The following is a 26,164-nucleotide window of genomic DNA, read 5'->3' on the forward strand; positions in this document are numbered from 1 at the left end:
TAACCTCCGTTTGCTGGTTTCTTTGAAATGTGACCTATTTCCTTGTTGCACAGGAAAGGAAAGAAGAGAAAATAAAAGCTGTGTAGCTCTGAAGAGTGAAAGAGCCCTGAGACCTGAGTGCCAGGGCATGGGTCTTCTATGGAAGAAAACAAATCAGAGGAAGGTGGTGAAGAGCCATCGTTTAAAGAAAGGTGTTGGGGGAAGACACTGCTTGGAGAGCAAAGCTCTCTTCTTGCCCATTGAACAGATGGGGAAGTGAGGTTTTTGACACAAGTATCTCTGCCATGCCAGCGTATGTCCCCTGGAAGTCACAAGGGGGTAAGAAGAGCTTGGTTTCTTTGGATTTTCCACATCCAGGCCAGAGGCTGCTGAGAAGGGCCCTCTGCGTAGGGCTGCTTTGGAGTTGTGGTTTGTGATGGTCAAGACCTAGGCTCAGTAACCCAAGAAGCCTCTCCTAGCCTGTTTTTTCTGCCTAGCCTGCTTTCTGATTAGCTCTTTGTAGTGCCAAATGGCCATCAGACTAACAGCTAGGATGGGAACCACCCAACACCAGTCCCACCACAACGGTGCTTATTTTTGGCAGGATTTTCAGCTGCTCCTCAGGGTCACGTCTACCTTTCCAGAGGGCAAAAGTTTCCACGTTTCATCACCAGCCGTGGTAAACAGCTTGCCACAACCTGACAGCTCATGATCTTGGAAGAGTTGGGTAAAGGGTTAGCGTTCAGGGCCAGCTCTTGGTGACTGGGGAGAGGCTACAGCGCCATGACTTCTTTCTGCTGAATGCAAAGAGAGGTGCCCCAACAAGATGGGTGGGGAATCCTGAAACATCTTGCCGTTGCAGGCAGACTCTGCTGTGGAAGAAGTTGGGAGTAGAGCCCTGATTGTGGTAGGTTGAGCTTGCTGGTGTCCAAGACTGGAATGAGAACATGTGGTAATAAGGTTAGATATGCAAAATGCAAGCTATCCTTGAGCATTACTTGACTGTATGGCCTTTAATTGCCAAATCCACCTTGAGGAGCCCTTTGTTTACACTTTGACGTGGAGCTGTACCTGATGTTTACTCAGAAATCCATATTAAAGGTTTTTCCAAGGACAACGTGAGATCCCAAGGTAGATGGGATGAGTCACTTACAGTTTACAACAGTGAAAATGCAGCATCCCAACACACCCAACCTTGCAGTGCGAGCAGAGGGCTCTCAATCCTGAGCCCCCAGCAAGGCTCACCTGCACGTTTGTCCTTTGCCCAAAATCCCCACAAAGTTTAGGTGATGTACGACGATCTTAGTACTTGCTTTTTGATGGCTGCGCTTTCAAAGCTCGCGGTGGCTCCTTCAAGCTGGAGTTACAAGTTCAGGAGACACCAAGCCAATTTTGTCTAACACCTGGCATTAATTAAACTGAGTTTTACTGTTGGGCAATTAGTTTGCATGTCTCTAGCAGAAAAACAAAAACATTTGTTTATGGCTGGTTTCACTTGCAGGTTCTCAACCTGCAGTCTTTGGGCTACAAACAAAGCGGAGCAGTTTGTTTATTACAGCAGTAGCTAAAAGGCTGACTGGAGTGTTGTTGTGTTGGGTACTGTACAACCATAAAAAGGGTTAGTCTGTGGCCAAGTAGCTAGTCCCAACATGGACTTGGGGCCAGGCTGTGATGTAGAGCCAGAGCTGGGAACTTTGCCCAGGCCGTGCAGTTTAGACATAGCAAGAGAGAGAAATTTTTGTTTTATGTACAAAATGGTTATACAAAATTACCCCATCAGGCCTCAGCATCACTCACTATGTGTTTTAATGGCAACCAGGACAGAGTTTGCAGCCTTACAAGCCTTAAAATATGCGCTGGACTCGGTGTCGTGCAAGCTGGTGCTGCAGCTGGGCGCGCTGGATGCATTTGGGCATCGGCCAGCACCACCGAGAACTGACGGCACCAAGTTTGCCTGGAAACGTTGCTCTTTGCGCTTCCCCGGGGTTCCGTGCATCATCCCTGCGGGGTTTCTACCAGCCTGGTGCTGAGCCTGGACCTTGCAGGATCGGAGCGTGCAGCCTCTGCCACATGTAGCCACAGGAGGGTGCAGTGTCATTGGGCTGCTGAGCGTCGGGGACTGGGTCCTGGTGCTGTGCTGAGCATGGGGCTCCCCTCCGTCCCAGGAGGGAGTGAGGATGAGGGAGAGCTGGAGGGGAGAGGGTTTCAAGCATCTCCTGGAAATGCATCATCATCTCCTCATCCTAGAAAGAGAGGAAGCAACCGGTTGGCACTGTTTGGTGTTGGAAATGAGTCGTAGTGGCTGTCTGCCTGTGAAACGCCTTTTATTCAGGCGGAGTCCAATACCCTCTGCCTTTTTTCTGTGAGTATCTGGTCCCTTTACCTTTCTTCATTTTCTGGGCTTTTGTGTACGTGATGGAAGTCTTGGCTTGGGAAGGTGTGTGCAGCTCTAAGGTGGCTGCATCATCCCTTCGGAGACAGGTCCAGGCTGGATTTAAGACCTGGGTTTTGAGCTGAGGAATTTGCGTGGCCTGGTACGAGAGGGTCCTCAGAGCAGTTCTGCTTTTGGGTACAGGGCTGGGGAGGGGGTTGGCCCCAAGCACACGGATTGTCTGTCCTTGTATGTCAGGAATCTCTAACGCTGTACTTACCATGCAGGAGGGACTGCAGACCCTGCACATCAGGGAAAAGCAAGTTTCCCTGGGAAGGGAGAGGGACAGGCAGCACCGAGCCGCTCACTGCTGAGCAAGGAAGATGGGCGTCTGCAGCCTCTTCATTACGCACCGGGTGTGTTTGGAGACAAGCTTCAGCAGACAGAAAGCCCCTGGTATGGCACCGGGCCACGCTTTGAGCAATTAGTGTTTCCCTGGCCAGAAGCGGCACCATTCAATTAACCCCCAAATACTTTGTTTAGTTGCTCTTTTATGTGTGTGCTGTGGGGGCTCAGACAATGGCTCGCACGGCCTGGGGAGGAAGGAAACCATTCTTTCCACCCAGCCAGGGAACCGGCCAAAAGTCCAGCCCAGCAATTGCAGTCCCTTTGAACTTAGTTTTCGAACGGAGAGCCAGGCCGTTCCAGTCTGAATGCCCGTAAGGAAGAGCGGCCCTTGTGCTTGTGTGGGGTGTCCCAGGGCAGCGCTGGGAGTGGGGGCTGTGAACTCCCACCGTCAGACATCTTCTGGGAGCAAAGGATGTTTTCCCTTGTTTTTCAGGGCTGTTAGGACGAGCGTGCCTACCAGCCGGCACTGAATACTTGGAGACCAGCAGAGGCTCAGGGGGTCTCTCCTGGGCTTCTCCTGCTCAGGTCACGCTGCTGCACCACCCAAGGAGTGGAGTTCAGAAGGCTTCAATAAGGGTTTACACAAATTCATGGAAGAAAATGAATTATGGCTGTTAAATGCAAAGATACAGCTTCTGGCTTAGGTTCAGCCCTGCACTTAGTTTACTGAGCACAGAGGATGTAGGAGGAGATGCTGCGAAAAGTACCACAGCTTCTTGCTTTTTCTGAATCCCTTGTCTTAGGCATCCCATGGCCAGCATCCAATTAGGACGTAGGGCTGGCCAGGCCTTTGGCTCTTCCCTTCTCCATTCCCATCTAATGGCCAGAAGGTTACGGACTAGCGCTGGGTCAGCCTGGGTGGCACCCAGGACCATCACCAAGAGCCCTGACTGCTCAGCCCTGCCCCAGGGCCGGATCCTGTGTGTTGGGCAATGTATGTACCTAGAAGGGTCACGGCAGGATGCGTAGCCCGGAGGGGCTGGCAGTCCTCCACGCTACGCTTCACAGGGCTGCACACCCTCTAGCCCCCTCCCAGAGTCCCCCCCCTTGCAACCTGCACCTGGGCTCAGGGGTCTCGTGTTCAGCGAGCTTGGTCTAAGACTTAGCTTACATCTTTCCCCGGCAGCTTTTCACCCCCTTACTCTTCATTCGAATCCTTTTATACTAAAAGGCTCCTTGGGGATGATTTTGGGGTCCCTCTGTCCCCATCGATGGGCTCAGGCTGGAGGTGCTGCCGTCCTTTCCCTGTCTCCTTCCCCAGGGCCCCTCTCTGTGTCCAGAGAAAAGCAGGGCAGCGCGTGGCCATTTGGAAGGGCCCGTTTTTTACAATATTTGCAGAATTGCCAGGTAATTCTCTCTTTACCAAGGCTCACATATTCAGCTTTCTAATCTCAAAGACTACTTCAGAAGGAAGAAGGAAATGAGCTCCTGCCCTTTATTACTGCTTATTGTTTTATGTGTCCTGAGAGGGCTTTGTTTTTAAACGAGCAGTATTTTATTATTTGCAATGTTTATTCTTTATTTTAGAAATGCATTGTCCTCTGTGGGATGCTCCACGGTGGCAGCAGAACAAGAGAAATTATGGCATCACAAAAGCCAGCAGGGCGAAAATGATGTAACTCGGGAGGGAATGGACTTCTTAAAACATTAGCAAATTCTTGAGGGCTTTTTTTTTTTCAATTTAAAGCCAATACTTAACATTACTGTAGAGCACAGCTGCCTTTAAGGCCATTTCATCAGACGCACACTGGCTTTTTAAAAGCATTTTGAAAGCTACGGTTAAAATGAAGGATGAGAGTGTTGTTCGTTGTTGGGGAAAAAAAAAAAACAAAACCAAACCAAAAATCCTGGCTTGCTTTATCTGTTTTGTCTGCCGTCTGCCGCCGTCAGCATGACCTTTTTGCTTTATCGCTTTTATTGGGATGTTTTATCGGCCAGGGAGCCGCCTGCATCGCCTGTGGGGCTCCGCGCAGAACCGGGGCTGCCCGGGGAAGGTTGCTGCCTGCTCCTTCGCAGAACGGCTTAGCTGATTAGTTTTATACTGTTGCAGGCAAGACCTGCCTTCTGCACTGATGTCAGCAGTCAGGGCGGGACTTTTACAGCCTTGTGGGTTTGGGGATTTTTTTTTTTTAATTTTTTTATTTTTTTGGATAATCCTGGCAAAATTCCTGAGCAAAGGTTTTTTTGGTTTTTTCTTTTTTCTTTTTTTTTTTTTTTTTTGAGCAGTCCCTATACATGCTGCCTCTGAGCTGCTCTCTTATTACTGCTCACTTCCTGAAAGGAGACTTTTTAGCAAAGCCTCTAGCTCCAGCGCTGACTGGGTCTGACAGAAGAAGCTTATTGAGGAAGGCGACATAAACCCTCAGCCTGGAAACTTTCTGACACGCGCAGGACTGAGGGGGAGAGAGAAGCTTTTGGCTGCTGCTGGGAAAAAGGAAAAAAAAAAAAAAAGAAGCTCAAGGAATTAAAAGGGGAAAAAGAAGAAAGAAGGGAAAACACTAGAAAAGGTAAAACACTCTTTAAAATAATTTTTCCAGGGAAGACTCTTTGAGGTTGGAGTGGGGTGGTCTGGGGTGGAGGGGAACGCAAATGTTCTTTGAAATCAGAACTGTCTCCCTGGAGAAGGAATGAGCCCGAAGAGCATTGCACGCTGGAAAAACATTTATGAGAATGAAAACCATGTTCACCCTTCTCCAACATTCAGAGTTTCCATAAAAACGCAGGGTTGTGTTTCAAAGTGTCTGCAGACAGCAGGAGTCAGGCATCCGCGCTCGCGCGCTGTCTCCCTTGCCTCCCCCTATCCCCACACCAGTTCACTTTTTTTTTTTTTTATTGCATCGAGCCATCTGATCGCATGTTTGCTGGACTAAAATATAATTCTCTTATGCAGAGCTGCTGTGGGTGAAACTCTCAATTACAGAAAGCAACCGCTATAATCCCCGTTGCAGAATTATACGTTCTTTGCTGTCTCCATTCCTGAGAATAAACACATATTGTGCTCCCTCTTTTGCTGTCTCTCTCCATCTTCAGGAGCTGCCAATGCCTCTTTCTCTGCCGTACAATGCGGTCAGAGGATTGTAAACTGTCTGCCCTGAAAAAGTTGCAATGTCATTAGCTTCGTGTGCATCACCAGGCATTTGGCCCCGTTGCACTAATATATTTCTTTGCTTTGATTATGTTTTAAAGGTGGGGTTTTTTTAAAAAAAACATGTTATTTTAAACATCAAAGTAAATATTAGTGATGGTGAAATGCCAGAAGATTATCTCATTAGAGCTGAAGGAGCTGTGCTATAAATAGAAGGGGATTTATAAAATAACGGTGGCAAATATCTTCCAGAGGGGAAGAACCAAACCAAGACGGAGGCTGGCCGGAGCTGCGCTCCAGGGCAGGTACCTGCTTCAGCGCCAGCCGCGGCTGTGCGGCAAAATTTAAAATTTCAAAAACGGAGGCTCGTTTTTTGGGGACTTTTCTGGTCTAGCGTACAGGGATGTAAACCTCGGCGTGTTTGTTTTCCTGGTTTAGTCCACGCAATACCCATATTGGCTGGAGATAGCTCAGCCCCACCAGAGATCTGTTTCTTATTCTGTTCATTAATATTCTTGTTAGCAGACCTCATGTGGTGACAGCATGCGATCTAGTGCATGACGGGTGATAGCAAGAAGATTTTTTTTTTTTTTTAAGTCTTTGTTCACTTCTGATCTCCCTGGCGCTGCAGATGGTAGAAGGGGAAACGTTTTGTCGGGCACCCAGGTAATGCTTCAGCTGGCGCAGAGGTGTTCCCTCTACTCTGCTCACCATAGCCTTGCCCGGGCTAGTCTGAAATGCCTCCGTCAGCGAGGCTTCCTCCGGTTCTTGGGAGGTTGTTCCAGTGTCACAAAGTTTCTCCATATATGGAACGTGCCGAGCGCTCCGGTTGCTCCGTCCTCGGCTTCCCGTTGTTCCTGCTTCGCCCCACGGCAGCACCCTCTCCTTTCCATCTCCTCCTTAGATCCCTAAAAGCGCTCGTCAGTGCATCTCCAGTTGCATTCCCCGAGCAGCTGCTTGTTGGGTGGAATGGGAAAGGTCCTGTCATCTCCTGTAAATCATGCTTTTCCCAGATAAGACTTGGGGGCTGAACTGTTTCATTTGGCAGAGGAAGACCCTGATAAGCCTGGACTGAGCGAGCAGTCGATGGGGTGAAGCATAGCCCTAAGGGAAGGTATTGCCTGCTCAACATAAACAGTGTCTGCTCGTGATGCGAGAGGCCTTTTAAGTACCAGCACGCAAACCTGTAACATGAGAGGTTCTCTTATCACCCGTGGCTCAAGGCCACCCAGACACTGTTACGGGGAGGAGTGAGCGTGCTTATCGCACGCAGCCCTGGTCCAGAGGCAGCGTGGGCTCAGCTGCCGGGAGGAGCAGCCCCACGGAGGGCTTTTCAGCACAGGTTGCATCAGGCCCACCCAGGGGATGACTCTGTTCAAGCGCTTATCTAAAGCTTATCTGAAACCCCCAACTCCAAAAACCACTTTTCTTGCCAAGTTTCCAGCAATTAGTTCATTCTAAGCCAGAAACACTGCAGGATGTGTTTGTCACGTCCTGTCCTGCCTAGATCTCAAGTTAACACAAATGAACTTAAACAGAATTTGGACCAAATTTGTCAAGTTTTCAGAAACAATTCACTAGTGACTTGGATGACGTCAGCTCAGATGTGCTGAAGATAGGCAAGTCAAAAAGATCTTTGCTGGACCCCACCGCCATAGGAAGTGTTTGCAGGGCGAGTAGTTACAAACATTTCCTGGGAATCTGTAAGCAGGTCAGATCTCCTGCAGTGACTAGGGAGGGAGAAACATGGCAAACCACCAGCCTGGATACAGACTCATTTTTCAACACTGAAGGAGGTTTTAAAGGGACACCATCAAAGCAAATCTTCCCACCTCCCTTATTGTGAGTGCCTTAAATTAAGTCTGCAACCAATTCAAGAATCGGGAGATTGTCCACCGAGAAGCTCTGCCAAAATATTTTAGCTCCATGTGACTTCAGCAGAGCAATGTCAGTGGCACGTGTTAAGTGCAGGGTCTCTCATCCGGCTGCTCCGTTGTTGCTACTCTCTTACCTTCTGCATTCTTCTAGGATGGGAAGAGAAATGCTTGGGGTATGCCATGGCTGTCCGTTCGGTCTCTTTACACTTCTCTTTATCATCCCAACTCGCTGGGATTGTTACTGTGTTTCCTACTCTTCCATTATAGCTTCATTTTTAAAGGGAAAATGGGTTAAAATGAATCTGTTTCTGTGCAGTTCTGTAAATCGTTCTGAACTCAAACATCCATAAACCTTGGTTCCTGCTGAGCTGTACTCATGGGTGAAATCCTGGCCCCTGCTGTGGGAGCTGTGCCACGACTTCGCCCTGAAGTGGTTTCAGTCAAAACCATAGTGCAAATGATGAGTTCGGTCTTATCGGCGTTAGCATTCCCCGTTCCCTGGCCGTGAATGAAGGCAGCTCCTCTGCAGCCGGGCACAGATAAATAAATGTACTTGGTGGCCTTTGGGCTGCAGCTTCCTCGTTAGGAAGCCACACATGCCTGCGAGTCAGCGTATTTTCTGTTGCACCCTGCCATACCCCATCAAATCCAAACCATCTGGGCCATATGTTTCCCTGAACAGAGAACCTGCAGGGAGGGGGAAAAGGGCCTGTAAAGTCTCTGCACAGCAGATCTCATGGAGCTCGCTTAAGGGAGCCGGAGCCTGGAAACGATCTGCAGATCCTCCGGAACTATAAAGGCTGGAGGGAATCCACAGCTCGATGCGGTCTGCAAGACTTCATCCCGCTGCAGAGCTCCCCTAGCACATTCCTCCGTGGTAATGCGTCTTGGGGTCTGTGGGTGCTCGCTGTCGTGGTCACACTACCTTGCACGAGGGGGGCCCCCATGTTGTCGCACAGACTGCCTGCTTGCCTGTGGCCAGATCGCTTCTCCGTTTGCTTCGGTTTGGCCTGCTGTGAAGCAAAGCCAGCAGCATTCTCCTGCTCATGGGGAGGCTGCAGGGATGGCAGCAGCAGCCGTCGGTGTGGGAGAGAAGCGGGGCTGCCGGTTTGTGTTCTGGGGCTCTCGGTGCCCTGGCAGGCTGAGTGCTGCCTGCACGTCTGCAGGGGGGGGTCTTGGTCCCGAGGCGCTGGAAGCACACAGCCAAGCAGGCACTGAGGCAGCTAGATCAGATCAGGAAGAGCCACCTCTCTGGCCAACCAGGGCTCCTCTCCCTTCTTCTGTGTCACCACGATGCAGCCGCTTCTCTGAAAGGATACCTTTATGGTTCTGATTTCCTGTAAGAATGGTGCGGCCCAAACTTTGCTGCTTTAGGGTCCCGTTCCCGAGCTCACTGCGTTTCCTCCAAGCCACTTCTGTATGTGACCCTGCGAGACAGCCTGGGCTTGTGACCCAAACCTGATCTAACATGAAAGTTAACCCTGTTCTGATAGTGGGGTGGGATCACAGATCCCCTCAAATCCCTTACAGCCTCAATTATTCCTTGATTCGGTCCAGCAGGACCAAATCAGCAATGGGTGCTGGAGACAGGCCACGCGCTGGATCCCTTCCCCTGTCCAGGACTGCGCTATTGCTGGCTGCAGCGTTAGACGCTGCTGTGCCACAGCCGTGCTGTGCCATGGTGGTGGTAGAAGGCACTGCTGACCTCTGCTCACTGCACGTCCCATGCAGTGCTTCTCGCGGCCCTTCTGGGTACCAGGAGTCACCTCAGATGCTCTCCTTGGGAAGCTCGGTGGGGCTCTTGTCTCTCTAGCATCAGCGTACAAGTCTGTGCTGTACCATGGATGCGTGTGGTGGGGCGGGCGATGGGAGGGGGCTGGAGTGGGGCCCTGCCCTCTAGCACAGCGCTTCAGTCTGATACCCAGACCCATCTTTGTTGGAGGGTCCCAGGGCAGGTACAGCACTACAGATGTTTGGGGTATGGCCCTGCCCTAAGGCCAGGTTGAGGAAAAAGTGAGATTTAGGGTGTCACGCTTGGTGTGTGAGCTGTGACAGGCCTTTGTAAGGTCTAACGGCATAAAACGTGCTACCGCCTGAGCTGGGACAAACAGCACGACTCTTCCTCACGCCAGATCCCTCCTGGAGAGAGCCGGTGGCGGTTATGCAGGTGAGCAGAGCTCAGCGTTGGCACAGGAGGGTGTTTGTCTTTATGCAACCCCAGGGCTCGGTGCCTTGCGTTGCTGTGTTGTGTAAGCACAAAGACTGCCGAAGGGCTGCTGCAGGAGCCAGCTCTGCCAGAATGCAGATGGCTGCGCTGGGCTGCGTCTGCCTCTGCTTCCCTGCCTGCTCAGAGGTGTGAGTGCTTTCTGAGAGCCTGGGGCAGTTCCCTGGCGTCCCAAGTACAGCAGAGCCGTGTTGGTCCACGCTGGTGCAGGGGGAGCAGGAGGAGCACAGGGAGGGAGGTGCTTGCACGGAGGCCCAGGAGATCTGGATTCTCTCCTGGCCGCACTGAACCCCACAGAGAGAAGGGATATTTTTAGGAAGGCAGAAGGTAGTCATGCAGACGGGGAGATGCCAAATATAAAAATAGCGTTTGCGCGTGGCATATCCATGAGGTATCAGTGGGTGCATGATGGCATGCGGGCAGCGCGTGCAGAGGGGCGTGTGGGTACCAAACGTAGATATGCCATCAGGTAGCGTGGTATCCTCATATGGATAGTGTGAATCCTCGTGCACAGCAGCACGAGGATAACAGCTGTAGTTATGGTCTGCATGCGTGTGGATGGCATGTGCATACCTACATACATGTGTACAGTTGGCAGGGGCGCTGTATGGTAGGTGACATGGACCTTCTTTTAATGACTGCTCAGTCGTCTTTTTAATTCTGCTGTTTTGTGCATGGCTGAAGCCAGCAAGGAGAGTGGTGGCAGGGGGCCAGCAAGTCTGGGTCACATGGAGTGGCTCCAAACTATTGCATAAATCCCGTCTGAAAGCGGACCTGCATGAGAACTGGTGGAGTCATCTCCTTAAAGCAAAAGAAGTCCAAGGCTGGGAGCATTGGGTTGCTCGGTAGCCACCTTATAAGTCTGGCTGAAGTTGACTGGTCTAGCAGCTAGATTTGGGCTCAGCCCTGGGGCTCGCACTGCCCCATGCTGAACCACCCCTCCCTGATGATGATATGAGCTGGCATTTCTCTTGTGCTTTCCTGTTGAGGACCTCCAAGCATTTTACCACACTTGGAGAAACGCAGTGACCCCAGCTTTCCAGATAGGGCCAGATCCTTATGTAACAGAGAGATAGTATTTCCAGAAAGCAAAGCAGTCGGTGTCAGAGAGAGGTCGGTGCTCCCAGCTCTCCACTCGTATGCCCTCGCTTTGTCATGGGTTTCTTTTGCCCCTTTGCTGGTGAAATTATCCTCCTAGATTTTGGAGAGGAGCAAGGGGGGTAATTCAGTCCTTTCCTCACTAAGATTGCACTGAATAGACTTGACCGTAAAACAATTCTCGTGGTTTTTTTTTTTTTTTTAAAATACTCCCACACAGTACTGGAGTGAGCCCAAACCCCTGTGAAGCTTGCTTGTACAAAGGGATCAAGGGTGTGCCCGGCTGGAGCACAGCAGGGCCCGGCGTGGAGCGCAGCAGTGAGCCTGTAGGAGGGAGCTGGTGGTCCGGAGGCGGCAGGGGGGGGTGTTCCCCTGTTCACCCAGACCGGTACCAGGTGCTGGCAGAGGGACGGAGACCCGGGCTCAGACCCCTCGCCTCTTGGGTTCAAACTGGCAGCATCGGTCTGGATTTCCCACATTGCTGGTGAGCACCTTTGGATGGGGTTGGATCTTATTTTAACAGTGCAAAAGCAGCATCTCTCCTCTGGGCAAACTCTAAATTTGACCCCGCAGTTGCTGGGATGGGTGTCTGCAAAGAACTGCTCTTAGGGTGAGATGAAACAGCCTTTACAAGCAAAGTGGGCTGCAGGGAGTGTCGCAGGTCCCTCGCAGCCAGGTGGATGGCAGCAAGAAAGGGAAGGGCAAAGCCCTTCTCCTTACTCCAGCGTGGGCTTGATAACAGGAGCAACCGGAGGGGTGGCAACGGGATCCTAAAGGGTTGCTGCGGAGCAGTGTAGGCAGAAACTATCCCATGGCTGGAGGCTGCTGTTTTCTGGTGAGCAGTGATAACTACGTGTTTCTAATTCTTTGCTTGCCGTGCCCCCAGAGAGGCCAGGCTTGGAGCAGCAAAGCAGATTAAGGTTCAAGCTCTTGTTTTCAGTTCTGCAGACCTGTGACTTTAACCCATTTTTCACGTTCTGCAGCCAACGCTCCTAGCAGTGAGCTGCTGATTAGTTAATGCTGATTTTTCTGGTTTTAACCCATAATGCTCATAACTCTAGAGCTGAGAAATGACTTCCCAGTGGAAGTCCTGTCATGCTGGCAGGATGACTGCAAAAAGGCTTCTGCCATCTGCAACTCAGCATGTTTTCAACTTAGCAGTCCAGCCAAATATTTTGTCAGGAATATCAGGACGGTCTCTTGCTGAAAGACGGGGGAGGTCTCGGGAAGCTTTGCATCCACCCGCACACTCACCGCCCGCCCAGCCTCTCACCCCATGCCGCAGGAGGTGCAGCACAGCGTGGCGGGGGAGCAGTGCTGTTTACTCTGTCCTCAGGAACGTGCAGGAACCTGCCGGGAGCTGGGGTGTTGACTGCGCACACATGAAACGCCCGCCACCCCAGGGGAGCGCAGTGGGCCAGCAGCCCCCGGCCAGCAGCAAGCGCACAGCTGCATCGACAACCTGGCGCCCGGAGGGAGGGAGCTGCCTATTGCCGTAACCCGGGGTGCGCAGAGCCGAGGTGATGAGGAGGAGGGAGGCAGAAATGGTGAGAAGTGATTTGGGAATGGTTTCAAGGAAAGGAGGCAGGAGAGTTGTCGGTGGCTTTTTCCCCTTTCTCTGCCCTTCCCTTCCCCTCCTTATACTGCAAATGGTGAGGAGAGGCCAGAGGTGCTGGTGGAAATGGGAGAGCTGGTGGTACACAGAGCGGCTGGGTGCAATGGGGGGCGAGCAAGTAGGTGTCCCCTTTGGCCATGAACTGCAGACAGACCCTGTCCGTAAGGGCTGAGCTCCGCTTGCTTGCTATGGTAGTAACTGGTGAACGTTGCCCGCTCCTCTGATCTGGACCAAGAAGCCCGCTAAATTAGGCATGCAGATAGGCTGCATGGAAGTTGATGTTTGATGGGCTTGGTTGAAAGTGCGAGAAAACAATTAATTTTCTTTGAAGAGTCTGGTATGTGGGGTTTTTTTATATCTGGCCGGAGCCATCTGACTCTGTTTTCTTATGCCGAAAAGGCTGGCCTGGGTCATTGCGGGTGGCTTTCTGCTAGCTGCCTTCAGATGAGTGCTGGAGACCCTGGTGCCAGAGGTGGCCACTGGCATGTGCAGCTCTCTGCGAGGCTGACCACACAAAGGTGCCATTGAGTTGTCTCCGCAGACCTGGGCAGAGCTACCTTCGGCCGCTGCCTGGCACAGCTCACCAGGGCTTTTGCTTTTAAGATGTTCCAGTCCCCAATTAAATGATTTCCTCGTGCTTTTTGTGAGCCCCCTGCCCCATGTGCTCGCAGGGGGGTGGAGATGGGGCTGGTGGTCTCGGTGTCCCCTTGCTCTGACGGCACTCATCTCTGCGGGTCGGGCAGCAACAAGCACATGGTAGTTTTCTGAGTGTCTCCTGAGCAGAGCACCATAGGCTACAACCGGTACAGTCCCTGGAGACCATGCAGAGGAGCTGGCCTTCTGCCTTGCAGCAGTATTTGGGAAGCAGATTTCAGCCGAGAGTTTACAGCCAAAACTTGTAGGCCTCCATGAAGCAGTGACAGCAGGTGAGAAGGGGGCTATTTTTTTCAGAAAACATGGCGATTTTAGGATCAGCATCCATAAGCTACAAGCACTGCGAGGTTTGCTGTGTGGCCGCAGTGGGCAGCTGTGAGAACAGGCAGTAGGTAACAGCCCAATGCACGGAGCAGGGAGTCCATGCAGGTAGTGGGCGAGTGAGAAATCTGGTGATGCTACTGCCAAGTGTCCCTCCATGGCACTGGCATGGCCTGGGAGCCACACATCCCTGCACCCTGCGGTCCCCACCACATTTAGCTTGGTTTCCAAAGAAAATAAGGCCTGTGGAGCAAGCCATGTGTTTGCAACTCTTGCCCCCCAATGAGAACTTTTGAACTGGTAGGACGATTTCAAGTTGGAGTGGATGGAGGAGCAGAAATCTCTACGGCGCTGTGTTTGCAGGGGCTGTGCACAGTGGCCACGTAGCTGCCGTCCTGTGGGGTCTGAAGTCCCACTCAGCCCCTTGGTGGGGTCAGGAGGGAGTTGGGGCCAAATCTGGCTGAGCTGTGGGACGTGGTGTTGCGATAACCACGGCGTGGCTGGAAAGCGCCGGTACCCAGTTTTACAGAAGAAAGAAGTGACTGTGAGGGTCGGTGACTTTCGTTCGTTAATGCCATTGCTAATTGCACAGCCCAAAAACACAGTTCGGGGTGAAGTGGTGTGGCCGTGGGGTGCTGGTCTCGCTGCTCTCGCTGCTCGCAGGCGCTGCATGGCGGGAAGATGTCAGTGGAAGGGCCGGGGGCTGGAGGGGTACGCTGCAAGTATTTCCTCCCACCAGAGAAAGCTGGAAGCAGAAGTCTGTGTTTGTATTTATTTCTTTCTCAAAAAAGGGAAAAGGACACCTGAGCTCATAATTTGCAAAAGTTGGATGAGAAACCTGGAAGCCGCTGGGCCCTGCATCTTTAAAAGCAGTTAAATTCCTCTTCTCTGCACTAGGAGGCACCTTGAACCTTCCTCTTGGCCCCGAGCAGAGCCCATCTGCTTCCTATTACCTTCCCATAAAGCTGTCTCCCTGGCCAAAAAGCCGGGCTTTCAGGGAATTCTGTCTGCAGCCCCGATGTTGAAATTAGTAACAGTTGTCATCTGTTTTTCTTTTTTTCCTCTTCTCTTTGCTTTATTCCAGCTTGAATTTTAACCCCCCTCCCCAGCCTCTCCCCCCTGCTTCTCGCGTGTTTTTGGTGTGGGAAGAGGCGACCTCGAAGCTGCCGGCAGCATCGGCCCCCCACTCCCCTCGTCCCCGCCGCCGCCTCCTCGCGCAGGCGGCCCGGCCCACGGGTTCACGCGGCGAAAGCCACCTTGGCGCAGGGAGCGGGGAGCGTCAGCCACTCGCGGGGCGTCTGCCAAGGACAACGAATTCCTCGGGAAGGAGCAAATCAGAACCGGCCCAAGCGAGGGAGGCACGAGACTGGAGAGGTCACCTCGTGCCCCGGGTCTCCCTGCGGCCCCTCCATCCCTTCCCGCGAGACCCCGGCGTCCCGCCGCCCCCCATGCAGGCCTGGGCTCTTCGGGCTTGTCCGTGCCTGCCGGTCTCTGCCGCTCAGAAAGCAAAATCTGAAAACTGAGGTTATGGAAAACTTTATACACGCTCCTCCAGCTCTCTCCTCCTTGTTACGGATCCTTCCTTGCAGGAGACGGGCTCCTCGGGGTCTCGGAAGTGAAGCGCCGCTGGGAAGGGGCCATGTTTTCCTTGCTGAGTGTGGGGAGGAATCAAAGCCGGGCCCTTCCCCCAGCCCAGTTTACGGGAATTTTGCAGCTGTAATTCCTGACATGTGCTGCTCCAAACGTGCCTCCTTCCCCGCCGAGGTCGGGGCTGTGGGGTGTGGGCGCCTGCAGCTCCCTCCCAGCCCCTGCTCCCGGGGAGGCCGAGGAGCCAGGCCTGAGGGGAAGGGCAGAGGGGAGACGAGGGCACTGGCTGTGACTGCCGCAGCTCAGGGTCACGGGGAGGCGGAGGAAGTAATGACAACCTTGAGGAAGTGGGTTCAACAGCTGGAAAACAAGAAAAATTAGTAGTGCGAAGCTCAGGAGAAAATATACTTCAGCTGAGCGGCTTTCTGTCCGCAGACCTTGGAGCCGTGACAGGATTTAAAAGCTGGAATCTTGAGCTTTAATAGATGCTGAAAAATGCTGACTTAGGAGAGGGCCACAGCACGCCCGGCTTTCGTTTCGCCGTCTCCCTTTTCCCGTTCACTTCCCACAGGGAGCAGGCACAGAGCAGCTCACAGCTGCAGCAGTGTTTGGCCGTGCGTTGCTGCAGCCCCAGCTCTGCCCTCTCTGCACCGCAGCCGGGGGAGGTGACGCTACGAAGGATGCTGTCACCAGGTGGACATGACCTCATGGACCTGCGGTGCTGAGCTCAGCATCCTTGTGTCGTGGTGGGAGAGGGCAGAAGTAGTCCCGCCAACCCTCTCGCCTCCACTGCCTGCTTCCCTTTACCTGTTGCTGGTGAGCGGAGCAGCCTGAGATGAGATTTAGACAGTTTTTCCCCGGTCAGGCAGTTTATTCTCACGCTGATCACGTGCGTAGTTTTTGAGGCCGCTGGCATGAGTGTTGTGTCCAGGCTTTGCAGAAACCAACCTGGCAAGTGGCACCAGACGTGACTGGGAAGACCATCCCAAGGCCTCGCTGATGGTCTTTGGCCATTTTAAACTGTAAATAAACAGTTTAAAATCTTAACATTTAAAATATGAAACTCCAAATGGTGATTTAAAGATGCACGATTAATCCTCCCAGCGTTTCTGTCTGCTAGGGAAAAATCATTAACATGTTTAGATTAATTATTAGGGCAGGAATCTCTGTAGTCTCTGGTGAAGAGTGTTATTCCAAGCCCCTGCAGCACAAATAATATGAACTGCATAGTAAAGATGGGAAAACAGAAGTAGAAAGAAATTGCAGACTCCCCTGGGGACGCGACGTGAAGGGGAGCACGGACTCTCCTGCCCTGCGCTCTTGCCAGTAGTTAGTCTTTGCTATTTAAAACACATAAGAGCAGAGCAAGACAAGGGTTAAAGACGTTATTCCAAGTGTTTCCTTACCGGGATGAGGACCACACACGTGCCATGGCTATTGACACCTTTGCAAAAAGCACCATCATCTTCCCAGCAGCTCAGGAGCATCCGTCCTGCCTTTCCCTGCTCCAGCACCGTCTGGTGCTGTGCAAGTCATTGCTGTATCACCGGTCTGAAGTCAGACTTCAGGATGTATTTATCTATCACCTTTGCAGGAGCATTTGCATTTTGCTGTGGGGCTGCTCTCGAGCAGAGCATCACTGTTCAGATATTTGGGATTCTCCAGGCGGTAGTTAGGTATTCGTTGCATACGTCATCTAATCGCTGGATAGAAACAAAACCCACAGACTTTATGCAACTCTCCAGCACTATGTGAGTTTTGTATAATTGCCTCAGACTGAGTGGAAATTATCTGCAAGCCAAAAATCTTTCACTGAAGCAATTAGCAAATCATTTTAAATAACAAATACAATTGGAATCTCACAATCCATTTGTGGATAAAGCTGAGGGTAAGGGTAAGTTCACTGAATGTGTCCTTTGTTTTCAAATCACTTTTTTAGGTTTAGCCAATACGCTCTGAGAGCAAGTGCACTTCTCTCAGTGCAGTGACGGTCATTAAACTGTATTTTAAAGCCAGGGGAACTGGAGTCGAGAGGATTTCTAGGTTGCTGCTCACTACAACCCCACCAATGCTTTTATTTTGTGCTCTCCTTTAAGAGATCAGGTAACTGAGATCAGGTCACTGTTCAGTCTGCGCTTCCTCGTGGGCATTGCCGCAGGACAAAGGGTTCCCGTTCATTCTTTCCTCTGGTATAAGATATATATATATATACACACCAGACCTTTAGTGCTGCTGTCAGAGTGGTGCAGGGGCTGCGCTGGGACCAGAGTTCACTCCCGGGAGAGCAGCCGGGGGTGCAGTGTCCCTGTAGCAGGATAACGCGGCTTTCTGATGCTGTGAGCTGAAGTGGTTGATTATGTTTGTGTTCACTTCCCATCCTTTTCTCCCCCCTTCCTTCCTTCCTTCCTTCCTTCCTTCCTTCCTTCCTTCCTTCCTTCCTTCCTTCCTTCCTTTCCATCTCACTCTTCCCTTGTCTAAGATCAGGCTTACCTCATTCACCCTGCACACCGTTTTCTCCCTTGTGTCCGCCTCCATCCTTTGTTTCCCCTCTGCCCGTCTCTGCCGTTCACTCATCCCCGCTCTCTCCTCCGCAGGGGCGATGCCACCGAGAGCCTGCGGTTCAAATTAGCCCATGCTGACCCCGCTGCGCTGGCCCGGGCACAGCACGCTGCAAAGACACCGTCAGCCTTGCTGCTTTGGGGAGAGCACGGAGCGGCTGAGGATGCCTGCGGAGGGACCGAGGACTCCTGTCTCTACATAAGGGGTGGCCGAGGGAGAGACATGTTGGGACAGTGCCCTTTCAGCTGGCACAATACTCCCTGCACTGAGACAAGCATCGCTAACCATGGCAATAGCTTGGAGGCTTCTCACATGGACTGTCATCTTCACTGCGGCTGTGTGCAACTTTCCTGGTTACACATTCCAGTCACAAGGTAGGGATTGATGTGGGGATGGGAGCTGGATCCACCCACCTCTGCTGGCAGAAACCCTAATGCTGGCCCCGGGGGAGGTATTAGGGAAAGGATGTGCTAGGGAGTAGGTGGAGACATCCCAAACTCTGCTCTGCTTGCTGTACAGAGCTCCTCCTGCTGAATTTGCAGGTGTTTTCTGTTGACCTCTAAGGAAAGGATGTGTGTTGCGCTCAGATGTTGCGCTCCTTGACTTTTTGCAGGATTCAGAGCAATAGGGTCTGTGTAAGATGAGAGCCACGTACAGGCTTAGAAAGCAAAGGGGATGTGGTAGCAATAGAGGAAGAAGGTCCCCTTCCACTCGGGTGGAGTGGCGCATCCTCGGATGAATAGAGGCTTTGTTGGGAGGAGGGTGGGGTGTGTGTGCAGCCAGCCGGTGTGCTTGTGAGCAGTCCTGTGCGTGTGCGGGGAGAGAGGTCTCTGCTGGAGCATAGAAATACAGCCGAGCCTGGACAGATGTGCGCTGCTGGAGGAGCAGTTTTAGTTTCTGCACACGTGTTTCTGTAAGTGCCACCATTAGTAAATGGTCAAACCTGCTCAGGCATGAGCACTTTGTACCTGTCTTGTACGTCTGTGTGCTTCTAATGGGCTTGTGTTTAAATACAGAGCCACGCGTGCAAGTGACTGCAAGTGGAATGTGGGTCTCTTGTACATAGATTTGTGCCTCTGTACATGATTTTATTCCAGTCCAATGGACTGGAAAGTGAGGTGGACTGCCTTGTACCCAGCCTAGAGTACAAATACAGCACAGGCAGGTAACACAGGGTAGTTAAATTGCTTAATACTAATTTGCTTTTGGGACCATTTCTTGAGAGGCAACATAAACGCTCCCATCAGGCACTAGAGGTAAGAAGAAAGGCTTAGAAAGGGCTCCAAAATTAGACATTTATCTGTGCACGGTGTTAAAACCTCGGCTACGTACTTACGCAGCCATAATCCTGAAATACCACGTGTGCCCCGATTAATTGGAATAGGACCAAAGCTGGCGATGTACCCGGACTGTTGCGTGGTGCAATGCCATCAGGCTGTAGTTCCGATGGCTGTGAGTCGTCTTGCGAAGCAGAACTGAGAAGAGGAACAAAGGCAACCGAAAGCCACGCGCCGTCCTGGGTCTGAACGCCGTCTCGTTGCTAAACGTGGGGCACTGCTGTACTGCAGCTTGCGCTGGGTGAAAGGAGAGGCAGTCAGACGCGGAGCCGCGTGCTGTGCAGGCGCTGTGCAATGTGCAAGGTTACACAGGCAGATTTTCTTGAATCTGAAACAAACACGGTTTCTGGTCCTTTTCGCCAAAGCCTCTGGCAGTGCCTGGGGTGACTGTTCTGGGCCTCCCGCGTCCGTCAGTTCACACCTCTCTCCATCTGCAGCACCGCGTTCACAGCGCAGCGACGCTCTGACAAGGACTTCGCTGCCAGATCGCCTCCATCCTGACTCACAGCAGCTCAGATCCTCCCTTGCTCATGAGTCCCCGCACCGTTTGCTAACACACCTCGCTCTAAACCCGAGGGCTCACCAAAATTACGGTTAACGCATTTGCGCGCTCCCAGATACTGGCTTCCCCTGAGCAGGACTGGGGGATGAGTCTCAGGCCGTTATGCTGCTGGGAGCGTGGTGCTGTGGGAGCACCAAGCCGGGGATTGCAGCCTGTCCCCTGTCCGTTCCCAAGGGTCAGGCTGCCCCATGGGCCCCTCTTGCTGTCAGAGCACTTTTTCAGGCTCCCTGCATCCGGAACGGTTGGCGTCAGGCTATTGATGTTACTCAACACTTCACCACGCTGCGGAGATAATAAGTACATAATCCTCACAACACCCTTTCGAGAGGGTGAAACGCTGTTATCTCCTCTTAGCAGTTGGAGGTACAGAGAATAAAGGCCAGTGTTTTCAACAGGCCACTGATTTTGACCGAGTGACTTGCTCCAGTTAGCAGTGGAGCAGGATCCACATGCCCCATGTGCGCAACTCAAGATCAGTGTATTTATTTTACGCAGGAAAAAGATTAAGGTATCGTAGTCATAAGCTGTAATTATCTTTGTGGGAAATAGCAGCCCAGCATTGAAGGGCTCTTCAAGCCAGCAGAGACGTAACGAGATTCAGATGTAACGTGTACACGCGGGCTGCAGTTTTTAACAGCACAGGGAACAGCAGCTGAAACAATCGACTGAGGATTCAGCACATGCCCACCATTGCTGACTGGTTTTTAATCAAAAGGAAATTTTCTGCTAGTGCCTTAGTTTAACCATAGTTTAGATAGATTAGATGTTCTCCATTTTATAGAACATTAGATGAGGCTAATCTCACTGCTCCCAGCTCACATGTAAACCGATGGACCCTCGGAGGATGTAGTGGGACTGACACAATGACAGGGCAGCCCGAAGCTGTGGGATCCCGTAGTGTTTTCCACAGCCATCCCTTAGGAATCATGTCTGGGCTGCAGCTGGGGTTCCTCTTTGCTCTGGTGACAAGACCAGAGCAAACATCTGCTTCCTTTTCATCCTTTAAGCAGCTCTCTAATGAGAGAGGCAATGGGGAGCGTACAAGGAGGGAACAAAATCTTCCGTCCTCCATTTTCACCTTCCCTCTCTTCTTCTTTTTGTTCAGCTTAGCCCTCTACCTCCCCGTGCCCTTTCCCTTCCTCTGCTGCCCCTGCCCCTGCCCCTGCAAACATTGCTCCCTTTCCACCAAAAATGGGGCAGCGAGGAACCTCTCCCCACACCCCATCCTTCCTGGTTCCCAGCTTTCTCCCTTGCCCTGTCCTGGGAGGTCTGTGGTCCTCCAAGGGTGCCCAGTGTCCCGTACAGCCATGGACAGGTTTTCCTGGAGAAAGGCTTTTTATAGCATCTCTTCTGAAGCAGTTTGACAGCTCTCTGGAAACACCAGGCTGCTTATCACCGGTGCAAACCCTTCTGATACAGTGGGTACGGTACCACACACTTCAGGCCAAGATCTATTAATACAACGTGAAGTGGCTGAGGGGGCCGAGGGAACGTGATGGCTTTTCTGGAAGGAAGGAAGGAAGGAAGGAAGGAAGGAAGGAAGGAAGGAAGGAAGGAAGGAAGGAAGGAAGGAAGGAAGGAAGGGCCAACAGTGCCGTTCTTGATGCTGAGAGCTCCTAGTATGGTCTGTAGTATGGGGAGCATGACCAAGGCAGGGATGAGCAAATAAGGGAATGAGGGAACATCTGTGATGTCGGGTGGAATACACAGGGTTAGGGACATCCTAATCTCTTAGAGCCCAATCTAATCTTTTACATTTTTAGAGGAGAGGAAGGAGCCAGCTGTAACACTGGACTTCTTCCTTATGCTGAAAGTCTCTCTTCATTATTTTTTCCCATTTTTGTGGCATCCCCACTGTAAAGCATCACCTCCTAAAACATTCATGTGATGCAGAGCACTGCTCTTAGATCTTTCTTCCTGTGCCTCAGTTTCCAGAGTGACATCCCTGAGGATGCACGGTGACTGGCCCTACGGCAAAAGCAGATTTTCACACACACTCACACCCCCAGGCTCTGGACACATTTTCTCCTCCTGGACATACATTGCAGGTCAGGATCAGAGACCACAGCACAGGGTCCCAGGCTCTTTCTAGCCACTGCGTGCACAAACCTCCTTCCGAGTCACTATTTTGCAAGACCACGTGGGCTGCAGAGAAGGAAAAACAAGACACTTCCGATAGCAAATTTTTCTAAGCCTGAGGTCATTGCTTAAGTGCAAATAGTCACTCTTGTTTGCCTGGCTGCATCACACGCGAGGCGGTGTGGTGCAGGAGAAGCTGGAGCACAGGAAGTTAGAAAACTAATAATTATTTCTGGCTTGTCGAGGCAAGGGAGAGGTGCCAGAAGTGCTTATGGTTTGGAAGGATGGGAGCTAACCCCTAAACCCAGCTGGTGGGAAGGACTGTCCCATTACTGGTGGCCAAGGAAACCACTCTGTCAGGCTCCCACACTGGAAAACACACTAGAGGAAAAGGAAACTTTCCAGTGCTGCCATGTGGTAAGAGTGTAATTTGGAGTCCAAATTTATGATGGCTGGGAAGGCTTTGAAGATGGGTGCTGTGGAGCCAGGCGAAATGCAGCCACCGTGGAGCAGCCTGGCCTCTCCTGTTTGCTCAGGAAACAACTACAAATAGGATGCAGAAAGCACACTAAGAATATTCCAGAGTGAAAAGAGGGCAAATCCTCTCCCACTCCATGAGCAAACCTCCAGCCATGAGGGGTTCGGAAGAACACGCTGTGATGGGGGGAGCTATCTTGTCCAGTGCGTGATTTTTTACATCTACTGAAGCCTCTGGTACTGACGGCTGTCAGAGACAGCTAGACCTTCGGTCAGATCCAGTCTGGCAGTCCCTGGGACATTTTGCTTGGAAAATGAGAAATTTCTGTTGAGTTTGCAGAGTGCCAATTTCTTTGACAGCCAAAAGTGTTGCTTTACCGTGTGAGTGCAGGCAGACGTTTTGGACAGTGACCTTGTCAGAGCACATTTCCTCAGTGGTACAAGACAGACTCAAAAATTCAAGTGCCCCAAGAGAAGGTGCTTAGCCAAGCTGATGCAGTAAAAAGCACCAGGCTGGTGAGCTGGGAAAGCAGGATCGTGTCATAGATAGAGACCTCGCTGGGGAATTGGGATGTCTGCCTTTTTTTTTTTTCTTGCTGCCTTTTTAGCACAGCTGGGGAATTCTGGTTACCCTCTTTCTTATTCTGATTGCAAGATCGGCATTGCAAGGACATCATTGTCTTTGTGCCTCTTAGGAGGATGCCCAGTAGCTAATGCAGTAATGCAGCTGTGATCGGGGAGGCTGGTATGGTGCTGCTGCTTTGCAAGTTATCAAAGCAGAATTAGCAGCTCCACGCAGCAGCTGTAGATGTTCTGAAGAACCCCTCAGTTCCTTAGCAAAACTGTCATCTCCTGAGACATTGTCACCTCAAGGTTTGTTCTGGCTGGTTTTGAAGAGACATTATTTGTTAGCTTTGTTACTGAAAGGACCCAGGTTAAAATAACCCTCCAAACCATAGAGTGTGACTCTGCACAACCTGGAGTCCCGCTGTGCAGTGGAGATGGAGATATGGGGAATAGTCCAGGTATAGAGTCAGAATCTGGGTGTCCTGAATGGCTCCTTGGACCAGTCTGTTCCTCTCCATCACCTGCAGAGGAAGAAGATTGCGCTCCATAGGCTCAAGGTCCATTGATACCCCAGGGCTCCATAGGCTGAAGGTCTTTGGGAATGTCCTCTGGATCCTGCAGCCTGGACAAGAGCAGTCCCTCTGTCAGGACCCTGTCCCTCTGCCTTGCGCTGGCTGCCGCTCAGTTGTGCTCAGGCACAGCTGGGTCCATGCTGAGGTCACTGGGTGTTTTGCTCTGACTCTCTTTGCAGAATGTCATTCCTCCTGTGTTTGCTTTCCCTCCCCAGAGGAGTTCCTCTCCAGCCTCGATCACTATGAAATTGCGTTCCCAATCCAAGTGGACCAAAATGGGGATTTCCTCACCTTTGACGTGAGAAGCCAGCTGAAGCAACGCCCTCGGCGCAGTCTGGGCTCCTTGCCCTACGAGCCATCTGAGCAGCAGGTTTTCTACAAAGTCTCTGCCCACCGAACCCAGTTCCTCCTCAACCTGACACTGCACTCCAACCTGCTGGCTGAGCACTTCACTGTCGAATACTGGAAGCGAGATGGTATGGACTGGCAACACGATTTCCATGAAGATTGCCACTATGCGGGCCACTTGCAGGATCGGTACCTGAACTCAAAAGTCGCCATCAGCAACTGCAATGGACTGGTGAGTCTCTGTTTTGCCCAGCCAAGGTCAATCTTAACAACTAGAGCTGCCCATAAAGTAGAGCTGATTGCAACCTCTTCGATCTTTGCTGTAGAAGCATGGCCTGGTTTGAGTTCCAGCAGGTGGGTCCATGGTGGTGGGAAAGGCATGGGGTTGGCGTCAAGCTAGAATATTGCACCCTGGCATTGAAAGTCAGCTGAGGGTGAAGAAGGCCGCGTCTCTTCATTACATCTGTAAGGGTTCCTGATCCGTGTTTGGCTTGTAGTCCAGTTTCTACAAAAGTCAGTGAGCATTTTTCCGTTGTTTTTAATTGGAATGGGATAATCCAGGCCCTAGACCATTATTCTGGCTCTCACAGAACTCTCCCCTCCACTTCCAACAGCAACAGTGAAAGGTATGTTTTGCATGTGCTAGTGAGAAAGAAAGGCAGGAGGGCAGGAATTTCACAGCACAACTGGGAATGTCAAAAATGCATTCGGATCCTTACAATTGCTTATACATTCCTGGGGCTCCCAGTCATTTCTGTCCAAATTTCGGGAGCTAAAAATGTGACTTTCAGGGGAAGTCAGTGAAATAATCAGTGTTTTTCGATATGAAAAAGAGAATGCCAAAAGGGGACAAGATGGCATTCCTCAAAACCAGCAAGGCTGCTGCAAGGAGGGTGGGAATGATTGATTTTGCATGTCCTAACAGCTAGGATTAGACATCATGGTCTTAAATATCGGCAAGAAAGCTTAATGGTAGACATAAGTGATAGGGATAGCTGAGCTCTGGACTAGATTGCTTGGAGAGTGCGTGGCCTCTGCATCGTTGGAGATCTTTAAGAACAGGCCAGACAAATGCCTCTCAAAAACACTCCAGGTATGATTCATTAGCTCTTCCAGCATTGGGAATAGACTAAGGACTTCCATCCTTATTTTTCTGTGAGTTTCTGATGTTTCTGGCTCACAGAGCACATTTCATGACCTGCCAGATGGAGGGATGGAGCAAACATACCCTGTTAGTGAATCCCAAGGATGATGGCTCCCTTGGAGGGGTAACATTTAGAAAAAGACTCTGTAGGCCAGATTCATATTTATGATACAGCCCCACCTCTTAGCAGTATTCTGGCAGTGTGGAAGAGCTTCCAAATGGGAATGAATTCATGTTTGATTTATTGCTAAATTACACTGCCAGAACAGTGCTGTGGGTTATTAACAGAAATGAGAATCTGACTCATTATATCATAGAGTCTAATGTTTCTATCTCACAGCCAAAAATCAGAGCTGCATAAACTTTCGGTTCCCTAGTTAGCCCTTTGTTTAGATATGGGAACTCTGCTGAAGTCCTGGATGGTTTAGTGGTGTTCACAAAAGCACCAAAGGGTGAACTGGATGCTGCTGGCTCGGAAGGGATCCAGCGTTAGCCTACCTTCCCACTTCAGAGGGCAGCAAGTCCAGGGCAAGCAATGGCCCGGCAGCCCTCGCACCAGGTTAATTTAGTCCACAAGCTGTGTGTAGCTCTGGAGAGATACCAGGGACTGTCTGGAGGAAAATGCAGCCAAGCACAAAGGGCTGGAGGGTCATCCAACAACCTTTCCTTTTCCTGAACTCTGTCCTTCTGCCCTGGAGAGCTACGGACATCAGCAAGGAGGGGAGAGGAGGTCTCCTGGGTTAGTGAGCACGATAGGGTCAGGAATTTGGATGAGGAGAGTGGTGGGTTTTAGCTGGCAGAGTGGGGGCTGTACTTGCCACCGGAGAACATCTGTTGCAGAGCTCTGGCTGGTCAGTGACAGCCGATCCACTCGTGCCATCCCTCAGCCGCAGACACTTCCAGGCAGGCATTGGTCTGCTTTGGGGGGGGACAGAAAAGGGTCTCCAGTTGCTGAGGTCTCAAGGTTCAGGTTTAAGCTGACACGCGCCAAGGGGGGACTGCACACGATGACCCACATTTGCACAGACCTGACTCACTGATGATGCAAAGGGGCTTGTGTGTTGTGATGTTGAATGGGCACAAGCGGGGACCAGTTGCTAATTACGGGGTGAGCTGTGCACGAGGAGGAGGGAAAGGCACAACTGCGTCCACAGAAGCATCCAACACAAAGCTGTGAAAACAGGTAACAAGCCCCAAGCCATTCTCCTGTCCTCGAACTCCCACATCCCTGAGCAATTTCTGTGTCTGTGAGGTGTACTGCTGTAAACCCCTTTGTTTTCAAACACCCATGACATAGCTC

The 26,164-nt window shown here is 51.4% G+C and overlaps 1 protein-coding gene across 5 annotated transcripts in view; it reads left to right on the forward strand.

Annotated features, from left to right (window-relative positions):
• The window catches only part of ADAMTS10 (ADAM metallopeptidase with thrombospondin type 1 motif 10), a 76,252-nt gene that overhangs the window by 11,945 nt on the left and 38,143 nt on the right, over positions 1–26,164 (forward strand). The window contains exons 1-3 of one of the 5 annotated variants that reach the window (XM_054805284.1): positions 4,651–5,265; positions 17,814–18,152; positions 23,588–23,952. In XM_054805284.1, coding sequence (XP_054661259.1) covers positions 18,065–18,152; positions 23,588–23,952 — 453 coding nt within the window. In that variant the 5' untranslated portion in view covers positions 4,651–5,265; positions 17,814–18,064. Of the gene's footprint in view, positions 1–4,650; positions 5,266–11,504; positions 11,527–12,460; positions 12,590–17,813; positions 18,153–23,587; positions 23,953–26,164 lie in introns of those variants that run through there. The other 4 variants (XM_054805280.1, XM_054805283.1, XM_054805282.1 and 1 more) reach the window with 4 other exon arrangements.

Source organism: Grus americana, chromosome 28 (genome assembly GCF_028858705.1).
Source record: "Grus americana isolate bGruAme1 chromosome 28, bGruAme1.mat, whole genome shotgun sequence".
Lineage (NCBI taxonomy): Eukaryota > Metazoa > Chordata > Aves > Gruiformes > Gruidae > Grus > Grus americana.